This window comes from Pavona decussata, unplaced genomic scaffold (genome assembly GCF_977016875.1).
Source record: "Pavona decussata unplaced genomic scaffold, jaPavDecu1.1 SCAFFOLD_202, whole genome shotgun sequence".
In the NCBI taxonomy this organism is placed as follows: Eukaryota; Metazoa; Cnidaria; class Anthozoa; order Scleractinia; family Agariciidae; genus Pavona; species Pavona decussata.
In genome coordinates, this window is record NW_028145610.1 from 1,414,065 (window position 1) to 1,435,127 (window position 21,063).

Sequence of the window (21,063 nt, forward strand, 5' to 3'; positions counted from 1 at the left end):
TCGGAGGCTCTTCGCTGTTGCCGACACGGTTCTGCTGGCTGCCCCTGAAGATTTCTAGACGTCTCCCGATTTTTGTACTCCAGGGGTTGGCAGGTATGATGTTGTACAGGATGACTTTAACCGCCCAGGGGCCGATATTTCTCGTCCTCAGGAACTCATGGGCGCTTTATGTTTACGTTCAAATTTAAAATTTTTAGAGCCGTTATTTTCTCTCATTGTAACTCTGTCCCTGAAGAAGACTAGTTGTACTAGTTGAAATATTGGCCCAAATAAATAAGCCCTTTGCCGTCTACCCTCCCCTCGGTTGTCATTTTACACTGGTTTCCTGTAAAATTTTGAAGCACAATTTCTTAATTTTAGAATGTATCCTGGTGTTTGTTGTTGAAAAATAGATCCTGCTTTGCAAGGAATGTGAAGATGGAGATGCATATTTTTTATGTATACCGTAGTAACATCGTGGGGTATCCGGGACCACGGTAGATCTGTGACCACACCTTTTCCTCACCCCGTTCCTATGTATCACCCTCTGCCCAGGCCCCATGCCTTGAAACGTTTTGCCAAAACACAGAATAGTTTCAAAAGTTTCTACTTTTATATTTTAATGATTTGGTATATCTGGAAGCAAACAACTTTAAGCAATAACAAAAAGTTCCTGGTTCCTCTGATTAATTGCATAAATTTATATTGACGATCGCACCGTAGTAACGTCTTTACGCTTCCTAGTGACGTCAGTGTACGCATGCTCGGAGGCACAAACTTGTTTTTGAGGAGTGAGTCACCGACATGATTCAAGCGGAAAACAACTTTCGAGAAGTTTGGAATTGTCAACGCTACAAAAAATGAATTTAGGAAGTCAAGAAATAGCTGCTTTGTGATGTGACCTACAGAATTATATCGACTCAATACCCTGACACCTCCTGCCAAAGTAAAAATGTTCCACAATCGTTCCGCAAGTCTTGGTGAGCTCCACGGAGGTCACGGTGCTCGGGAAGCAAACGAGGGGGAGGAGGCGAACTTGGAGAGGTCCAAAAGCTCCAGACAGTTAACGAAGAAAAAGAGCTTTAGGTTCGGATCGAGGGATTTTGTTGGAGGTAAGAAGTTGGTGAGGAGACCGTCGATGAAATCTGTGTCAAACATGGTCCACAAACTTATGATTCGAGTTTCTGCAGTACAGTTTCCCTCTAACTCCGCTTACTCGACTGCGTCGGTCGGCAGAATTGACGAAAATGCTTCGTACAAGAAAAGGAATTTCGATACAGCGGACGAAATTCCTTCTAGCATCCAAAGGAGTAGATCGGCAGAGGCACTGAATGTCTCTGGGCTAAAAAATCATGGTAACACTTGTTTTATGAACTCAATCATCCAGTGTCTCGCTCATACCGATTTACTGGCGGAGTATTTCGTTATGGATCAGTACAAACAGGACTTGAAACTTCGCAAAGGCCAAACGAAGAAGTTCGGAACTCGTGGTGAAGTGACAGAGAAACTAGCTCTATTGCTTAAGAGTTTGTGGTCAAGTCAGTATAATTCGCAGATTAGCAGCGATTTCAAGTCGATCGTAGGGAAGTATGGCGTTCAGTACAGAGGCTACTCGCAACATGACGCACAAGAATTTTTGCTTTGGCTTTTGGACAAGGTTCATGAGGATTTGAATCGAGCAACAAAGCGAAAGTACAAGGCGAATAAGGTAAGAGAATTACAAAATGCCTTAGCTTAAACGGTATTTCTAATTTTGCAACACTTGGAGTGTTGATCAAATTACCTGTTCAAGTGTCATGCCATATATATGAACGCGAATTTTGATTTCAACCCGTTCACGATAAAAAGAAAGCACAGATCGATATGTTTTTGTTTTTAATAGTTCTCTATTTGGTTAATTTGCGCGAAATGTCTTGATTTGTGATGCCAGTCAGATAAAATTTCGATGTTTTGACCGTAAGTTGTGTTTTGCAAGCTTAACATTCAATAGTGGAAGTTTCGATTCCGTAAATCGCGTGTTCTACACATCGAATTTAATTACTCGTGAATTTGTACGTGTCGCTGATCGAGATCTTTTCAAATATTTTCTTTCACCTGGATTACGGTGTTGTGGATTATGTTAAGATATATTTACGTTAAATTGTACAACTAAGAAGCGAATCGAATTGCTTGTGCCCTAAACATTGAAATTTACATTTTTTTTCAGATTTTGTTGTCAATATTAGGCACCAATTTATACCGAGGAAATTTCGCAACATTTAAAACTCAGTGCAGGAAAAATATTTTGTGCTTGCTGTCTTTCATTTGAAGTGTGTCTGTCCTTTCCTCTTAATCAACGGAAACACGAGGAATTTGAAATATTTCCATTTTGCTGGTCCGGTTTTCAGCTTGACGTGGGGAGTTAAACTAAAGCGATATTCGCAGTGATTAGCTTTTTGTTTTGTTCACGCTGGGTCACAAATGGCCCGCAGGTTTATTAAAACAAAATAGTCCAGCACGTTCTGTTTAATTAGCTAAAAATAACTTTGTGGGAAACAATTTTCCACACTCCAATAACTTAATCACTCCTTAAATAAGTATTAGCCAGAGCAATTTAACTCTGTTCAATTTTAGTGCCATTTCCATAGACGCGCTCGCTAACAATGTTGAAGGAGTCGTGAACAATTGTTCTCTGACAATGGAATCAAGACCTTGACAAAGCTGTTCGTTATTCATATAAGCCAGGGTGTAGATAATCTTATTCCACTGCTGAAAAATTGTCATCATTACAGTCATCATACTTCTCCTTCATTTCCCCTCAGTTTTCAAAATGACAGAATGAAAGAACTTTCTTTTGCCCAGCCTCACAAAATGGGTCAGAGGCAGCTAGTATTAAATTATTCTGAACATTGTCAAAAGGTTTAACAGTTTTCTGTTGAAAGTGTCTCAGACATCGCCAATCTCTTACCTATATTTCATTTTTGTTGAATCTGATTCCCATTTGATAACACAGCAGCAACCAGGGATTCAGATATTAAAACGTTTTATAGCAATATGTATATTCCCTTTGCTACATGTATACTTCTTGTATCTGTTATGGGTGAAAATTTCAAATTGCCTGTTTTAAATACTCAAATTCTCTCTGCTCGAGAGAATTTTTATAAACAGGAAGACATTTTGTCTTTGCTGATCACACAGCAGCAAGGAGAAATAAGGGGACAAGGAGATATATCAGCTGCTAGTCACTTCTGGTCCATTAATTTATTCAAAAACTAATCATCTGTTGCACAACCTAACACCCCTTATGCCTGTTTAGCAGGACACATGATAACTCGAGATGCTAACATTATTCTAGGCTATGTTAATTCATTGTTCAATTTTTTTACTGTGCTGGTACAGTCAAAGCTGTTTATTATGGACACCAAGGGGACAGGAATAAGTGTCCGTATTATAGAGGTGTAAGGAGAGGTTCCACTGTAACAGAACAAACCATGTGTAACTTGTCCTCCTTAAGTTTTTATTTCTTTTGTTTCCAAGCCTTTCTAATGGAAACAACAACAAAAAAGAAACTCTAACCATTTTCTTTTCACCTTAAGCCATGACACAATAATAATTGTTCAGAATTTGACTGCAGCCGCTGTGGGATATTCTCACAAGGTGATATGCTTCTGATGCCTAGTAATGGCCTCAGTTCTTGGCAAAACAATCCAAATTGTACAACCACAAATTAAGTCATTAAATTCTCTACCAGCTTTGACAGGATATCTGTATGTTTCATGTAGAGAACCTAAACTTTTTCAGTCATTGGGGGTTTCCAGGCACATCTATATACATTAAATTTGATACCTAAAGGGCATGACAAATGAATGCAACATTTAATGTGCAGTGTTGCTTTTACAATGTTTCTGTTTGGCCACTGAATTACTGCACAATCTTATTCAAAAGTTTAATGATAATTATTCATATGCAAAGAGTGATTGGGTGTCAGTCTAAAATTGTTTGTACAATGTTGATCCTATTTCCCTTTTGTTTTCAGGAAACCTTGGGCAAATCAGATGATGTAATTGCTTCCGAAGCTCTTTCCAACCACACGCGCTGCAATGACAGCTTTGTTCTTGATTTATTCCAAGCCCAATACCGTTCATCACTCAAATGTCCCCAGTGCCATCAGCAGTCAACCACATTTGATCCATTCCTATGCCTCTCGTTACCCATTCCTCAAAGAGATACCCGGCCAATCATCATTACCACAGTGTTTGTAAATTCGTCTAGAGTGCCGCTGCGTATTGGAGTCACTGTGCCTCTAAATGGTACTATTGCTGATCTGCGTAATGCAGTGTCAGATATGACTGGCATCAAGGAGGAGTCGTTGATTCTCACAGAACTCTACCATGATGGATTTCACAGAACATTTCATGATAAACAGTTATTGGGTGTTGTTCATGAAGGAGACAATCTTTATGCATTTGAAGAACCAAGTGGACTTTTTCCTAAGATGGAGGCTGGAGACGTTCAGAGCCCTGTCATAGGAGATGGCACTGGTGGCCCTATTCAAGACACCATTGTGATTCTTGTTGCAAACTGTCAGAATCCAGGGAAAAATACCTCAAGTAAACGGTAAGCTCTAAGAGTTAATTTGAATCCTTTGTCTCCCAGAAAAGCAATGTTCTGTGTTTAGTTGGAGATTGTGTGACAGTGAAGAAACAGAAGTCTGTTTCAAATATCCCCAGAGAGTAGTGATTCAGAATTTATTCTGATCTTGGATAACTCAGTATTGTTCTTTACTCAGTCAGCCCCTAGCTTCTATCTTCAGTTGTCTGAAAAAAAAATCCTAAAGGCATTTGTTTATTGGTTAGGCTAATTCCACCTGTTGATCATATTAGCACTTTTTGCGGCTGATAAAATTAGTTGCAGCCTAAACATAGCTGGAAAAACATTTTCTACAACTGTTTTTATCGTAGACATTTGATTGTTACTCATGGCTTACCACATTCCTTGCCTTTTCTTACGTTCTTTCAGATTTGGTCTTCCTTTCATTGTAAGAGTTCTTAGAGAGCTGAGCTATGAAAATCTTCAAGCAGCAATCCTGAAAGCCATGTCACGGATTCTGTTAGATAATGTTTCATCACAGGTAAGAGTCTGAGCTTAATGCCACATTGGTCAAATCCAATCCAAAAAAAATTAATGAAAGTGGCATACAATGATGTAAAGATGTGTTCAAATTGAGCAAACCCATCTGCCATTGGTCTAGACCATAGGGTGCTTTGCTCTATACAAAGTGAAGAAATAGTCCAGTTTTGAATTCACAAAGACCGCTGGATAAAAAGGCAAAAGATGCATTTATATAGGGTTAGCTTCAATCTGAAGTAAAATATTCACAAATACCAGTGAGAAGATGAACTTTTCACAACTAGATGTGTATTGTTTTACTTTAGGATTCAGCACTTTCCTGCTGACATTTGTGAATATTTTGCTTTGGGTTGAGGCTAACCCTGTGTAAATGCATCTTATCCAGTGGTCTTGGTGAATTTAAAACTTGACTATTTAAAGTCCAGCATTATTGCCAATATTCCTGTTCGGAAAACGTGGTGGGGAGGAGGGGGTAGGGTTAGGGTTAGGGTTAGGTATTCTAATTCATCACTGGGATCACAGGAGCTGCCATGCCCAGATCATTAATGTAAGGGTTAGGTATTCTAATTCATCACTGGGCTCACAGGAGCTGCCATGCCCAGATCATAAATGGGACACTTTTATGGTCTGCACATGTCTAAAATTGCTTTCTCATGTTACAAGATGGCAAATCACCAATGGTTTTCACAGGGCATAATCCTGCTGTAGGTTATTCACAAGCTTGTTAATATCATTAAGATTTATATAACCCCAGTGGTGAATAACATGTAATTTCTCCTTACAATGCCACTGCTTGATTAAACATTTAAGTCAGGAGAATAAAGGAAATAATCACCAAAGATGAAATGCCTTGATTTGTAGACAAAATCTCCCAAATAGTAGCATAAGAAATATATGGAGGACAGTGAGGAGAACATACTTGTTGAAATTGGGGCTGAAAGGGTTAAGGTAGTGGGGTCAGTTCTATTTTATTTTAGTATAAATCTACTAGTGTTCTATCATGAGTGCCGTTCGCTGATTGGCTATGCTACTCGCTATCTATTCTGTGATAGATAGCGAGTAGCGGTTTTTAACAAAATGGCGGATGCTTCATCGTGTTTTCAAAGTGTCTGCGATGAGGAAATATAGATTTTACTTGTTTAGGTTCGACCAACTAGTAGATTTATACTAAAACAATTAGATTATTTGCTCTTGATTTCTATGCGTGATAGCTGATTTGGGCTGCGCTGTCATCAGCTATCACCCGATAGAAATCTCGAGCTCATACATGTAATCTAATTGTTAAGTGGCTTTTCAGTTGTTAGATGTTGCTAACATGACATTTACCGTTCTTTGATGTAGGCAATACAGAAGCAAGGTTTGTTGTTCCGGCTGCGTGTGGTCAATGGTTTGCAAGGGAAGAGTGCCCTCTCTCCAGAGCTGGACCACCCTTTGTATCAAGCTACTGTCGACAAGTAAGAGCCTTGAGTTCTCTTAACCTTCAGTGATGGTTGACACTGATAGAGAAACAGCAGGGATGTAGCTAAGAAACCTGTGCCGACAAATTCATTAATAAGCCCAGCTGGCTCATTTGGACTGTACCCCTTTAAAATTAGCCCCAAGTACTTGTGTTCTGTTAACATTAGATTGTTTTCAGTCGCCACTGGCCAGTTCTTAGTGACATCTGCGAAACCGTATAGTTACAGTATAACTTTGACCACTTGAAATTGTTTGAAATAATAAGAGTTTTTTGGCATAACAGTAATGTGTTATCATCTCGGTCAGTGTAGTCCTTAGCTATCAGAAAGCTACTGTTCGAGAATGTCATCTCTACCATTTTCAGTCACAGCTGTCCAATTCTCCATGGTTCAAACCATTTACCAGGTTGGATACTAATAGCTTGACCTCTGGAGATAGGAAATCTGTATTAATTTTGTTTTAATTGTTATTGCAAACTTGCCTAACATGTTCCCTAAAATAAAATTGTTATGAAGATTTTAAAATGTAGGTAGGTATCAAGGTCAGTAAAAAAAATAATTACAATGTAGGATTATATGTTTAGGAAGACTGTGCACATGAAAATAGTTTTCAGGCCAGGTATAAGTTATCAGAACATTTGAGAAATGGGTTTGGTCTCCAGTTAGGAGACTTGTTCAATACTTCTGGAGTCTGCAAGGATTAAAAGGTTTGGGTTCAAACAAGCAATAGGTTCATGACAACAGGTTAAAGGAGCTAGATCTTACAGTAAATAGCTTCTTGATGTTCAGTAAGAGTAAATTAAAAGTATTAAATTTTGTTGCTTTGCCTTTGGTGTGCAGGGCGCTTATGTCTTGTGGAACGGGCAGTGGTCCTCCGCATATCAAGGTGATAGCTGAATGGGAACCAGAAACAAGAGTGAGGTAAATATTATTATAGATCTGGATATGTTGTCCATATTTTTTGGTAATGTTTTTTGATACAGATGCGAAAAGTGCACATACAAAGAGTACAAGAAACAGTAGTGAAAGTGTTTCAAAGTTTTGATTCCTTTCTGTAATTACATTATAACATACCCACCATTCAATTTCTGGGCATTCTCATTGGACAAAACACGTCACACAGTAAAAAATTGGACAATTCTTATCAGACAATAACAGTCGTCTGAATTGACAACAGTTCCCCATTTTTTCTTTTTTTCTTTTTTCTTTTTTTTTTTTTTGACAAGACAAACAAAGAAACAGTGTCACAGTTGTGCATGTAGCTCTTAGTTGTTGTAATCCAATCAGGCAGGATATATATATATATTTTTTTTTTCAATGTTTTTATTCCTTTGTCTTGCTCTAAGCTTTGTAAGGTCCAGTGTTTTGCAAGAGAGACCTGAAGAGCACTGCAGTGTGCGTGAAGTGGAGTCTTTCCATAACAGTGCCCACCATGTGGAACTTGAGGACTGCTTTAGACTCTACACCAAAGATGAGAAGGTATGGGTGCCTTTCAATATTATTTTTAAAAAAGTGCAGCTTGGAATACTAGGAAAAATAACAGTACCCCAGGAAGGTACTGCTCAGTAGCTTTCTCCAGAATGGTCAGAATTAAAATTAGGGTTTCATCCACAGACTCAAATGTTGAATCCACAAATGTGCAATGTTATAGGAATGTACTACCCCTGGAGTAGCTTTCTTTTGAATAATCACAGGTTCCGTTAAGTCTACCGCACACTCAAAACATGTTGATAATCTTGTGAGGAAAAATGTCAAATCTCTTCTCACAACTTTCATATTATATTTTCTTTTTTCATAATAATTTGTATGCATTATTGAATTTAACATTTAATTGTTCCTTTTGGTGCTGCTTCTTCTGTTAAAAGATCTATTATACCAGCTCAAGATCTTGAGAACATGCAGCACAAGATGAGCCCAGTAAACTTCATGTATACTGGTCTGTTTTCTCTTCATTTGTAACAACTACAATATGGCTTCTTGTTTTACAAATGCCCCTCCCCCCCAGGGTAAGACATGAGAAACAAACCTCCCTCATTTCCACCTCCTTGCTAGGCAAATTATCAATCAAATCTCCTTCTTGTAAGTACCCATAAAATAGGTCTACTGGCCAACCCCCCCTCCCCCCCCCCCCCCCCCCTCAAGGAATAACTGATGATAGGTGCATAAACCAAATAACAAAGACCAGACTCTATAAATTGCTTTAAAATGTAAGCACACTTTTTTGTGGCTTTTATAGTTGGGCTCTGAAGATGCTTGGCTTTGTCCGAGGTGTAAGAAGCTTCAGCAAGGTACAGTGAAGAGACTGAGCCTTTGGACTCTGCCTGAAGTCCTGGTGGTTCATCTCAAGCGATTCAGACAGGTCAGTCACGGCTCTTTATTTGTCATTAGGGAACTTGTAACCCTTTAAGGCCTAACAGTGATCAGCATCAAATTTCTCCTTGTAACATCAAATAAATGCTTATTCAACCCCAGATTTCAGGTCATGAGAATTAAGGATATGCTCACCCAAGGTGAATTTTCTTGATATTTTAATAACTTCTCACCAGCACTTTGATAAGAAAAGTATGGGGACAAGATAGAAGAATTTGTTCTTTGATATTAGGGGTTAAAGGGATAATAAGTAGCAATGTCAAGGACACCAAGGAAAACATCACTTGAAAAGATGAAATAATTTGAAGTGGCTGTTAAAATGCAACAAGCAGGATGCTTTATTATCAGTATTGCCAAGTCTGGTGAATCCAGTGCTACTGTAGTTCTTAATCCACAAATTGAACCAATGGAACACAACATTTCGTCCTGTCTCTAGACCTCCGCTGGTCGCACCAAGCTCCATACTTTGGTGGACTTTCCTCTCTTGGGCTTAGACATGAATGCACATCTGTATCCTCGCGTTAGAAAGTCATCCCCAGAGACCCACTCATTAGGGTGGGGCACGTGGCGGCGTCATCGTGCCAGCTCTGTGATTGGGCTGGATGAAAACCTGTATGACCTGTACGCAGTGTGTAATCACACTGGCGGCATGTCAGGAGGCCACTACACAGCATACTGCAAGAATCCAGTTGATGGCACCTGGTATCTGTTTGATGACATGCGGGTTGAGAGAGTAAGAGAGCAACAGATCGTTGCCAAGGCAGCTTATCTTTTGTTTTATGCCCGACGTAATGTTGGCTCATCTTCTGGATCCGAGGCTTCAGCTGGATCTGATCACTGGGCATGGAGAATGCCAAAATTTTCGTATGAATCTGTACTCAGCTCACGTGATGAACTCAATACCAAAGAGGAGAATGTAAATGGTAAGAAGCCAGTGTGCTGTTTCTTTAAAATTTTTGTTTTAAGTCCAGTTTTACAGTGTTATGTATCACACCATTGTAGAGTTCCGAGTATTATTACATGCTAATTACTTAAGAGTGGCCCCATGAGACCTGAACACTACAACCATTGCCACTGGACGGTTTTTATAGTTAGTAATAACTGTCTGACATCTTTTTGACAACTTTCTTTCCATTGTAAGCGGACATGTTGGCTAGCTCTGACAGGATGAACATAAAACTTGACAATTCTACCTCCCACCTTGCACTTTGCTTGACCAGATGGATCAGAGGCCATCAGAAAGTTATTAAAAATATGTCAAAATGTTGTCAGAAACTAATCAAAAACTAAGCAATGATACTGTGCACAGCACTATAAGTTTTGCTCTCTTCTCAAACTAAGGTTTTGTGAAGCTCACCGAAAATAATAATGATAAGTGATACCATATACCACTGGTGGATCCAAACTTTACTGCGGTGGGAGGCACAAACAGACTAATAATATTCTGAACTTTGGCCTATCACAGAGTGTAGTTGAGTAAAACCAAGGCAAATGCAAAAGTACTTTCAGCACACAATGTGACAATGGAAATAAGTAAATAAACTGCTCTAGCTATTTGACCTCGAGTAAATAATGACAGCCTCATGCATTCAATTTTCATTGACAAGGAAATCTTTTCTTCATGTTGCAGGAAGATCCACAAGCCCGTCAAACAATCCTTTACCACAAATCCATGCGCAAAACACAGCCAATAACAAATGGAGCAGCAGAGAGAATGTGATGACTGAATCATGCGTTTAAGCTTGCATCACTCGAGTCATGAAACATAGGTACAGTGTCCCTCTTCAAGCAGGGTTAAACTAAGCCGGAACGCTGCAGCAGAGGGCAACTGATAGCCTGCATGTTAAGACAAACCGTCTTCTCCTGGGTCCAGAAACAATTCACTGCAGAGAGAAATTGGATAGTTGTTGTTGAATGAAAAGGGTTTTGAAAGGGAAGCATCCTTGACACTTAGAAAGCAGGTAACGAATGTTAAAACCTTGTGAGTGTCCCATCCCAGGTTCATTGTATTGTTCTTGTACAGATTGTTGGTAGGTAAAATGAACAGTTAGGGAGAGTCAAATCAGAGTGGGTCTCCTTAATTAATCCTTAATTATCTTCTTTTTGACTGGTTTTTCCCTGTTCACGCAATAAACGTCACATTATTAATTGGGTCAACTTTGCTCATTCGTGGTACAATCATTTGCCAGCGTGTAAAGTTGTACAATTCGTAATAAAATTGTTGTCTAGCGGAGTTAGAAACTCGCATAGCCTGCGTAGCTGGCGGTTTTGGTGGGCGGGAAAGCCAGGCTAAAACGAGTGGTGGAGCTGCGGGTGAAATGGGGAGAGAACAGCGACAGTCGCGGCGAAGCCGCGTCAACGAGCAGCTTCGCCGCGAGGTTTCTCGTTGCCCTCGCCCCATTTCCCCGCGGCTTCGCTACTCGTTTTGACTCTCGTGCCCGGCTTTCTGGTGAGCCACCCATAAAAACCGCCAGCCACGCAGGCTAAAACTCGCAAAGCTAATTGCGCTTACTTGCATTCTGGATGACAGGCACACAACATGAAATTTTAGGATAAAAAGCATATTTGTATAAGTAAACAGTCTCATTTGTTCTAACTGTAGAAGCCCCTCTGACTGCTTTCGCCAAAACGCAAATGCCCCTAGCAGCGAGGAGCAGTTATCAGAGGGTGCTATACTTGCAACCTTCCATGTCTGTCATACGTTGGATCCAAAATCATCAGATAATTGTGTAAACAGGGCTAGATTTTTGCATGTACAAACCTTGTACAGATTCAAACTAGAGTGTTTTCACAAAACTGAAACAAAATCAAACTGTTAGCTGGTTAGTGCTAAATAGAAGGAAGTAAACACGAGAAAACAATGGAATTAGAGTCTCAAAGTGGCCAATTGTCGAGTTTCTATTTCACGGGTTACGTAAAATCACTATACTGGTAATACTGTGTGATTGTTTTCTGGTTAAACTGCCCATAGAAGGTCTCTCCCCTCAAATTCTACTTTACTTGAGCTGTATTAAGTAGAGAGTAGAAAACATGGTGTAGTGTTTCTGAGCGTATCAACTGTGCACCAGATGTAGTCTTAAATATTAAGAGAGCATATTAAATATTATTAGTATATACCACACAAGTGAATAGTGCTTTTCGTGCGTTCTGATTGGTTAACTCGGAGGTCATTACCAAAGTACTATTCACCTTCGAGCAGCCGAAGAGAAAATTTCCGACGATTTGTCGGCATGTTGTCAAAAATAAAGCAATTTTTAGTCCACTAGTTATTCAGCTTGTGTGGTTAGCACAAAAACGATTATTCACCTCCGTGTCGGTGAAAGTGGTGAATATTTACCTCGCACGGTCACTATTCACCTCCACTTCGGTGAATAATTGTTCATTATTTTCCAGTCAAGTCACCGAATTTTTTGGGGCGACATTTCTTCGGACGGTTTGTCCCGCATACCTCTACGTAAAAACAGTTTTTTAACTAAAGTGACGGTCAATGAGACTGATCTCTGGAAGGAAGTTAAAAAGAGAATATGACAATTACTTTTGTAAATAGCGACTCCTTGAGTCAAGAATTATTCTTAATGTAGCTTCAAGCTCCATTGAATTTGCTGTTAACATTGTTGACGTACAAAGAGGCGACCCGAAACGGGTAATTTATTTTCTTTAATTTTTCAAGCAGCACAAAATTAATCCTTGTACATGTAATTAGCTATAATACACAGAAGTTTACAACTCCTTCTGATTCATTGAATAGTTTACTTTTCAACTGTGAATAGAATTTCGACTTAATAAAATTGTTTCAGAACGAGTTGTGTTGTTGCATTTGTTTGTCTCGAGTAAATGGTCGATTCGGTTAGATTTAAACTCACCCACGACCAATTTACCTTTCCCAGCACCATAAATATATGACATGTGCACGAACGACTTGCCCGTATTTAGTAGTTATTAGGGAATTTAAGGGCTGGTTTACACTGGCGCGGAATCAGTGTGAATCAAAAAACGTTTCCTTTTTCTTCCGATTCCGCTTCTAATTCCGTCGCTTGCGATCAAGTGTGAACTGGTTGATCGGAATCGGAAGCGCTAACAGAAGAATCAACCAATCACATAACTAATTCCCAATTCCCACGAGATTTAAAACAAATGATGGCGGCCTTCCGCCATTTTGAACGAGAGCGAGGCTTCCGTTCTTGCATCCGTTCTTGCCTCCGTTGTATCGATTCACACTAGGTCAGAATATTCTCCTGATTCCGACTCCGCTTCCGTAGCTGGTGTGAAGCGGGCCTAAGAAACCACGAGGGCAACGCCAACGGAAACGTCACTTGAAAATATAAGTTCGCGTTACTTGCACTACTTCGTCATTATTCCTTGTGCCTTGTACAGTGTGGCCGACTGTCCAGTAACAGAACAGCTGGGAACGGCGTTCAAGTTGAGGTAGAGAATGAAAAATTCACCGTCGTGTGCTCACTTTCTCCACAAAACCTTGAGTTCGGCCATTTCACGTTGTTTGGCCGAGCATGATGAAGAAATGTACCAAAATTTACAACGCATTTGAGGCTGGAGGACCTTTATTTTTCTCGACAAATCTTACTTTATGACGTTCTTGTTTCCGTCAAAGTACTGTGTTTTGTTTATTTCAGTCAGGTATAGTAACGGGGACAAAACGCGGAAAAATCGATAAATAAACTGCGTCTCTACACCGCAGGCGATTTCACTCCTGTTTCAGCGAGTAGGAAGTGATTCTACCGAAGTAATCACAGAGCGAACTCAACAAAAACGATATCGAACTCGTGTAACTTCAGTCACCCCGTTGAAGCACGTCCCCTTCCCACAAACCCCCTGGCACCCCACCTCTAATAAAGAAACGGGAGACTGCTATCCAAATTTTAGGTACAATGGGGGCAGTACATAGCCTCCCACGCAGTCGTTTTTAGGGGAATCGTATTAACTCCTCCGGGGAGGAGGTAATACGAGTCCCTTAAAAACGACTGCGTGGGAGGCTAGGCAGTACATAGTTCAAAGGGAAAATACTGGTAAATTTGAACCAGGGCCGTACATAGCGCGGGGTCAGAGGGGGCAGCTGCCCCCGCCAGGAAAACTCAATTTTTTTTCCAACAGTGTTTGAGTTTGCTGAGCTATTTCTTGTAGCTGTACTGTAGCTATACTGCTAGCTACTTGTAGCTATACTGCCCCGAAATCACACGAAAATCGACTAACTTGACTGAAAAAAATCTTCCTTCAATGTGAATTCCAAACAATTAAAGGTCTTAGAGACAACTTTCTGTGTATGTGTGTAGGGGTGAAAACAAAAACGTCCAACTAGAAACCCTGTCTGTCCTGTGAGGGGTGCGCGGAGTTTGCCCCCTCAGATAAAATTTCCTACGTACGGCCCTGATTTTGTTAAAGGCTCATGACATAAATAGCTAAAAAAGTAACACGGTTCCAAGTTATCAAGTCTTGTTTTAGTTTTAAAAAATCTTCCACTTGACCTCAATGCAACCAGAAAAATCCAAGGCATCCATTGGTAACGGTTCGTTTGTAGAAACAGGTTTGGCTAGGTACTTGAATGATACTGCAAGGATGGCTCAATTGAATACTTAGATGAGAAAGTGTTTACACCTTGTGACCTGAATTGAAATATTAAGTGAAAAAAATGAAGAAAATACAAGGAAATGTAATTGCGTTCGATGTAGAAAGAACGCACTCCTAATATCTCTTAATACAGATTGGAGTCGAGATTGTGTGGGACAATGTTGATTGAATGAATGGATCTTGGGACGCGTATCTGGCGTCCCCCGCAGATTTTGCAGGGGCGGATGACGTCATCACCAATTTGGCAAAGGAGAGAGAGCCTGGTGACATCGGACGCTCTCCCTAATCTTTGATTATTACTAGTATAATATTACATAGCCCTCCCTTTGTGTCTACTTACTCGATATCGTCTTTGTCTATCGATACTTTCGAGAAATATCGGCCGCTTCGATCCTTTTCGATACTGATCACGTGACCTCTCACTAAAAAAAATCATTTTTTCTGTTTGCGTATGTGCTGTTGCACCGACCGTGAAGGAAGTATCACAAAATTAAAGTTGAGACACTGTTGCTAGGGCTGTGTTTTTTAATGTTTACGGACCAGAAAGAGTGTTTTTAGAGTGTAAATGGTAACATCACAGAAAAGTCTTGGATGATGACGTCACAAGATCGATGTCGGTATCGAGATCGAAAAAATGCCAAATATCTGAAAACATCTTGCTCGAATCGGATCGATTTAAGTCAAAACAATCGCAGCCGAGTTTCATCCGAAAAAGCCACGATAAACTTTTAATGACACAATTGGGCACGATTGTTTTCCTATTGCGTTATCCCATTACCTCGTTTTGCTTTGTTCCACAAGCTGAAAATGTACTTGTTTTTATAGATGTAAGTTTTAAAACCTTGCGATGCGATGCTATTCTGAAAAACGAATAAATATTGTTTCGTTCAAAATTCTAAATTGTTGCGACCTTGATTTAAATGCTCGTTAATTTAAAAGCATTATATTTGCGGTGAACAATAGCGGGGCCAAATTCATCGTATTCTTGTTTGGAGATCCACATCTTTTGGAAGGCGGACAGCAAGGCCAAGATCGATCCTCCGATCCATACAGAGTCTGTACGCTCGGGAGGAGCAATGATCTTGATCTTCATCGTAGGTGGAGCTAGAGCAGTGATTTCTTTCTGCATTCTGTCAGCGATTCCTGGGAACATGGTGGAGCCACCAGACAATACTGTGTTGGCGTACAGATCCTTACGGATTTCAACATCGCACTTCATGATTGAGTTGTAGGTGGTCTCGTGGATGCCTGCGGATTTTATTCCAAGGAAGGAAGGCTGGAACATAGCCTCAGGAGCACGGAATCTCTCATTACCAATGGTGATGACCTTCCCATCAAGAAGCTCGTAGCTCTTCTCCAAGCTGGAGCTTGAGGCAGCCGTTTGCATTTCTTGCTCGAAGTCCAAAGCAACGTAGCAGAGCTTTTCTTTGATGTCACCCAATATTTCACGCTCGGGGGTGGTGGTAAAGGAGTAGCCACGCTCGGTCAGAATCTTCATGAGGTATTCTGTCAAGTTTCTGCCGGCCAAATCGAGACGAAGGATGGCATGGGAAAGAGCACAACCCTCATAGATGGGAACTGTGTGACTCACATCATAACCACTGCTAATGACGATACCAGTTGTACGACCAGAGGCGTACAGAGACAACACAGCTTGGATGGCGACATGCATTGCTGGTAAGTTGAACTTCTCAAACATGATCTGGAAAAGAATTTGTCGTGGTTAATTTTAACGGCAGGCTAGAACACACAAAATGAAGAGAGTAACAAAAGAAACTCAACCTCGTTCCCAGGGTCTCTCCTCATCACTTCCCAGGGACGTGAAGAGGAAAGACCCTGGGACCGAGGTTGAAAAAAACTTTGAACGCGATGCGCGAGCGGAAACTTTGCCAACTTTTTTTGAGTTTAAGGAGGCTCGTGATCTCAAGGGTTTTTAGCGGTGCCCGTGCGCGTAACCCACCCAGGCCATAGCTAACTTGCACGCGTCAGCTAAATGAATTAAAATTTGTATTGTATCAAAAGTCGCGCGCGCAGTATACCAGAAGTGGAAATGCGGCGTAAAATCGTGCGAACCGGAAATAAAACCTGCAAGAAAATTTTTTTTTATCTCTAAATTTTACGCGGTAACCTGGCTATCTTGATTTTTTTGCATGCACTAAGTACTCAGTGTGCCACTTCAAATAGAAACATTTGGGAAAAAGGTATCCAGTAGAATTTCCCGAAGGTGAAAAAATGAGATTTTGATATAGCATAAGATCTACTGGATAACGTGTGCTTTCCAACTAAGCAATAAAAACGGTAGGTCACCGACTTAGGTTTTTAAGACTGAATTTGCAAAAGCGTAAATTTAGATGTCCTCCTTGTGGTGCTGGCCTGTTGCCATGATAACCACTATGGCGTCAGATCTAACCTTAAAATCTTCTCCATGAATAGAGTATCCTGCTAGGAGAGCGTTTCTTTTTGCAAGTTTTTTTCGCCTCTCGTTTTTTAAGGACGCTGCCTACTTTTGCTTCTTTGCATACGTTCTGCGCATGCCGGGATAGTCCTAGAAAGCCTAATTTCTTAAGGACGCTGTCTACTAACTCAAAGGTAGTTTTGCGCGGCTTACGGACTATGCGGGAAAAGAAGATCTTAGCAAGTGTTATTGAAATCCAAAAAGAAAATTAGGGGTAACCACGCATATTTCAATGATAATTAAGCTTCAATTTGGAAAATTTTCCGTACCTTAATTGTTTAGTATTTTACAGATTTTTAAAATTATTGTTGTTCAATAGAGTGTGTGCACGGCGGCCATGTTGGAGGACTAAAACAAAACAAGATATTTGCATAAAAATAGAATATATTTTTCAAAGGAAAATCATTGTATTGTTTCGGTCCTCCAATATGGCCGTCGTGCACACACTCTATTATCTCTGAAATATTCGCCATCACCCCCATTTTTTTTATGGATTTCAATAACCATAAGTAAGATCTGCTCTTCCTGTATAGTCATAAACTGCGCAGAAAGTGTATCTGTATTATAATCACCGTCCTTAAAGAAGTGCGATGTAAATTTCAAATTTCTGCATGTAATAATCGTTTTTAGTCTTTGACCAGACATACAAAGTGTTCAACCGACTGTAAACTCATTTGTCGACTTTATTCTGGCCAATCAGTGGTTTTTCTGGCCGTATATGGGCATCAACCAAGCGGTAACATTCAATTCAGTAATCTCCAGTAAATGACGCTTAAGTTTACTAACTCAGAAATGTCCCTTACTTACTTACACGAAAAACCATCTTTCAGTGTACAGAAAGGAACACGTTTGTCATTCTTTAAAATGCAAAATGTAATGATATTTTTCATTCATAACGCTATGCAAATTGAAAAAGATGTGGAGAATCAAATCTCGGTGTTTGTTCTCCACTTTTTCTAAAATTACGATTTCTAACTTTAAATTGTTTGACTTTATATTAGATTGTGCTTTTCCATATTTCAGAGTATGCCTGTGTCACTTTGAATAATACATCATTCCGCATGACTCATTTATTTACCATGCTTAAAATATACCATCACATTTATTCCATTGCGGATATGCCACAAATCAGTTGCCATTCAAATCCTAGCAGTATGCAGGATGTTTGTCCCATGAACACAGTTTAATGGCCTTAGCTCCCACAAGTCTCCTGTATCTCAGTGGTAGAACATCCGAACTAGTAATTGGAAGGTCTTAGGTTCGACTCCTGGTAGGAACACTCGGAATTTCTTTTTCCCTCCCCCGTGTCACTTTGAATAATACATCATTCTCATTTAAATAGTACTGTACAGTATTATAAAAGTTAGAACATTTGAGTAAGAAGGCGCAGACCCTACGCCCTGTTGTGCAGGGGTTAAACCTTTCATTCTCCCGTTAGCAGACACCTAAGCTCGATCCCTTCGGTGTCTCCTTGCAGAAGATTCAACTGGTACATCGTTTTGATAAAGTAGGTCATTTTTAATTTGATCAACTTAAAACAATTTGAACCCGCGACAAAACTGCAAATCTTAGCCATAATCTATTTTGAACTTCAGTTGGATCTCAGATAACTATATTGTGTTGCTTACCCACCTGTGTCATCATTTCTCTGTTGGTTTCTGGATTCAGAGGAGCGTCTGTCAGCAGAACTGGGTGTTCCTCGGGCGCTACACGCAGCTCGTTGTAGAAGGTGTGATGCCAGATCTGAAATTTATTTAAATTTAAGGGAATTTATCGTCAGGCAATCTTTCAATTCGGTGACAACGTCGCAAAAATTAACTTACCTTCTCCATGTCATCCCAGTTGGTTACGATGCCATGTTCGATGGGATATTTCAGGGTCAGAATACCTCTCTTGCTCTGAGCTTCATCGCCGACGTACGAATCTTTCTGACCCATACCAACCATCACACCCTGATGCCTTGGACGGCCAACGATGGATGGAAACACTGCACGAGGAGCATCGTCTCCGGCAAAACCGGCCTTGCACATACCGGAGCCATTATCCACGACCAAGGCAGCAACGTCTCCATCGGCCATTTTAGAAGATTTTCAATTAGCAGAACGTACTTAGTAGACCTTCAACGGAACACGTCTTCTAGATCAGCACAAAAATATGAGCTATTAACAATGGAAATTGCTTTCTGGTTGGCTAGTCTCAAACGAGGGTTTTAATGGTGCTATGTAATCTGCCTGTCCTTTGTTTTCGTTTTTGGGAGCTTGGTGATTGCCTCAAGAAACTGGTACATCTCCTAAATAACGTTTAATCCGTCGTGTTAATTGGCTTCCTCCAAATTAAATTAGGAAGGTGATTAAGCTTGCTCAAGTTTGGGCGAAAAGTTTGCCTGTGTTAAATTAACTTTGGTTCTCTTTTCCCAGGTTTTTCTTTTGTTTGTAGTAACAATAAGTATACTTTAATTGTTAGTGGCAATAACAATATTTCTTTATAAAGGCTGACGACTCATTTGCTGAGAAAACAATCAGATGCAGGTCGAGACAAAGCAGCTATAAAGAAAGCTAGTGGATCCGCACCGGAGCGATATTACAAAAACAATTCTAAGCTCTCACTCAATTTATCGCTTTCAGCTTCAAAACTAGCAGATCAGTACAGATTATTTATAAAGGTAATGAATACACTATTGTAACAGGAGCGATTTGGAAAAATATTTTATCGAAAAGTTAAACGCTAAAAGATTCTTTAAAAACATTTTGAAAACTCTAAAAAGCGGACGACGTTTCGGCGTTACTCTACATCGTTATCAAGTCAAAACGGTAAAAGTTAAAACAAGAATATATAAAGACGTAAAACAATAAAATATTTGTGTGTGCTATGGGTATAATACCCAAAGTAAAACGAACCAATAGAATAAGAAACGAAAGTGTCAAGTGAAAAGTTTGGCGCGAATTGAGTCACATTGGGTGTTGAGAGAAGGCTTGATGTCCTTTATAAACAGCATCTCGTATATTAGGCAATCGAACTTGCTTCTTCTACCCATAGGACACACAAATATTTTATTGCTTTACGCCTTTATATATTCTTGTTTTAACTTTTACCGTTTTGACTTGATAATGGCGTAGAGTAACGCCGAAACGTCGCTCGCTTTTTAGAGTTTTTAAAATGTTTTTAAAGAATCTTTTAGCGTTTAACTTTTCGATAAAATGAATACAACATTAACAGAAGAAATGTTTAGGAGTGAAGCCTTATCAATGCCACACTCTATTTTGCATTTGTTTTGTTTGTGGTTGTTGTTGTTGTTTTTCTGGGGGGAAGGTTATTGAAGCATTTTTTTTAATGATCTTTGATTATTTGATCAAGTTCCAAATTGTTTATTCTGAACAACAACACTGACAAGATAGGTTGTTTCAGTTTGTTCGTTTGTTTGTTTGTTTTTTTCATGTGTGCCGCTCATATTTCAACCTGGCAACGAAAGAAAGGCATTTAGAACTCAAATATGAAGAACCTCCTGATTTAGGGAACAGTTGTTTTGAGAGCGACACATAGACCAAATTTTAGACCGTACTTTGTCCCCAGGAGAGGAGGGATCCCATATAAAAGTGGGTTTATAGGGGTTAAAATTCGTAGTTTTGGTACCCTTATGGCGCTAAGGTTGCCGTCCCGGTAGTCCCATCCCACCCCTCATGACTAATAAAGCTACATCCGTAGACCTGTACCTCTCAAAAGCTCAACTTTCACTGGACCCTTATAACCTGCAGCTGCATTGTTTTTAGGGTTGGGAGCATTGTACTGTTGTTTGTTCCTTTGTCCTCTCGACCAATCATGTAAGACGTTGCAAATGGTACAGGTCCCCCCTGCTACAAATGGCCGCGCGCAGAAAATTTAAGAGCCAAAACTAAAATGCTATCTCCACTTTTTAAACTAAGCTTTGAAAAGTAAACGCTATTTCCAACAATTTAACGTCAACTTGTTAAGTAAAACAGAAATTGAGTGATGACAATTTAGCCACCTACCACGTACCAACCATTGGCGCGTTTTAAATCTGGAGCTCGCCGTCATTCACGTTTTGAGTTTCTCCTTGCTTTGAGGATTCTGTCTTTCTTAGTTCTCCGGGAT

The 21,063-nt window shown here is 40.0% G+C and overlaps 2 protein-coding genes across 2 annotated transcripts; one reads left to right on the forward strand and one right to left on the reverse strand.

Moving 5' to 3' along the window:
• Positions 1 to 756: 756 nt before the first annotated feature.
• LOC146461048 (ubiquitin carboxyl-terminal hydrolase 31-like) lies at positions 757 to 11,160 on the forward strand. The gene is made up of 9 exons (XM_085087385.1): positions 757 to 1,687; positions 3,995 to 4,575; positions 4,978 to 5,089; positions 6,430 to 6,542; positions 7,386 to 7,466; positions 7,892 to 8,024; positions 8,782 to 8,904; positions 9,352 to 9,838; positions 10,546 to 11,160. Exons 1-9 carry the CDS (start codon positions 932 to 934, stop codon positions 10,653 to 10,655), a joined length of 2,496 nt encoding a protein of 831 aa, XP_084943511.1. The 5' UTR covers positions 757 to 931; the 3' UTR covers positions 10,656 to 11,160.
• A 4,239-nt stretch (positions 11,161 to 15,399) lies between these two features.
• On the reverse strand, positions 15,400 to 19,031 carry LOC146461049 (actin, cytoplasmic-like). The gene is made up of 3 exons (XM_085087508.1): positions 18,777 to 19,031; positions 18,586 to 18,696; positions 15,400 to 16,200 (listed from the first exon to the last, which is right to left on the reverse strand). Exons 1-3 carry the CDS (start codon positions 19,029 to 19,031, stop codon positions 15,415 to 15,417), a joined length of 1,152 nt encoding a protein of 383 aa, XP_084943634.1. The 3' UTR covers positions 15,400 to 15,414.
• Between the last annotated feature and the right edge of the window lie 2,032 nt (positions 19,032 to 21,063).

What these genes read in the sequence shown, in the direction of transcription:
- LOC146461048 (XM_085087385.1), top strand. Translation starts at nt 932, where the DNA reads ATGTTCCACAATCGTTCCGCAAGTCTTGGTGAGCTCCACGGAGGTCAC. An exon ending in GAACCAGAAACAAGAGTGAG is followed by an intron (nt 7,467 to 7,891) that starts GTAAATATTATT and finishes TCTTGCTCTAAG; the next exon opens with CTTTGTAAGGTCCAGTGTTT. An exon ending in ATCTCAAGCGATTCAGACAG is followed by an intron (nt 8,905 to 9,351) that starts GTCAGTCACGGC and finishes TCCTGTCTCTAG; the next exon opens with ACCTCCGCTGGTCGCACCAA.
- LOC146461049 (XM_085087508.1), bottom strand. Translation starts at nt 19,031, where the DNA reads ATGGCCGATGGAGACGTTGCTGCCTTGGTCGTGGATAATGGCTCCGGT. An exon ending in ACTGGGATGACATGGAGAAG is followed by an intron (nt 18,697 to 18,776) that starts GTAAGTTAATTT and finishes AATAAATTTCAG; the next exon opens with ATCTGGCATCACACCTTCTA. An exon ending in ACAGAGAAATGATGACACAG is followed by an intron (nt 16,201 to 18,585) that starts GTGGGTAAGCAA and finishes ATTCTTTTCCAG; the next exon opens with ATCATGTTTGAGAAGTTCAA.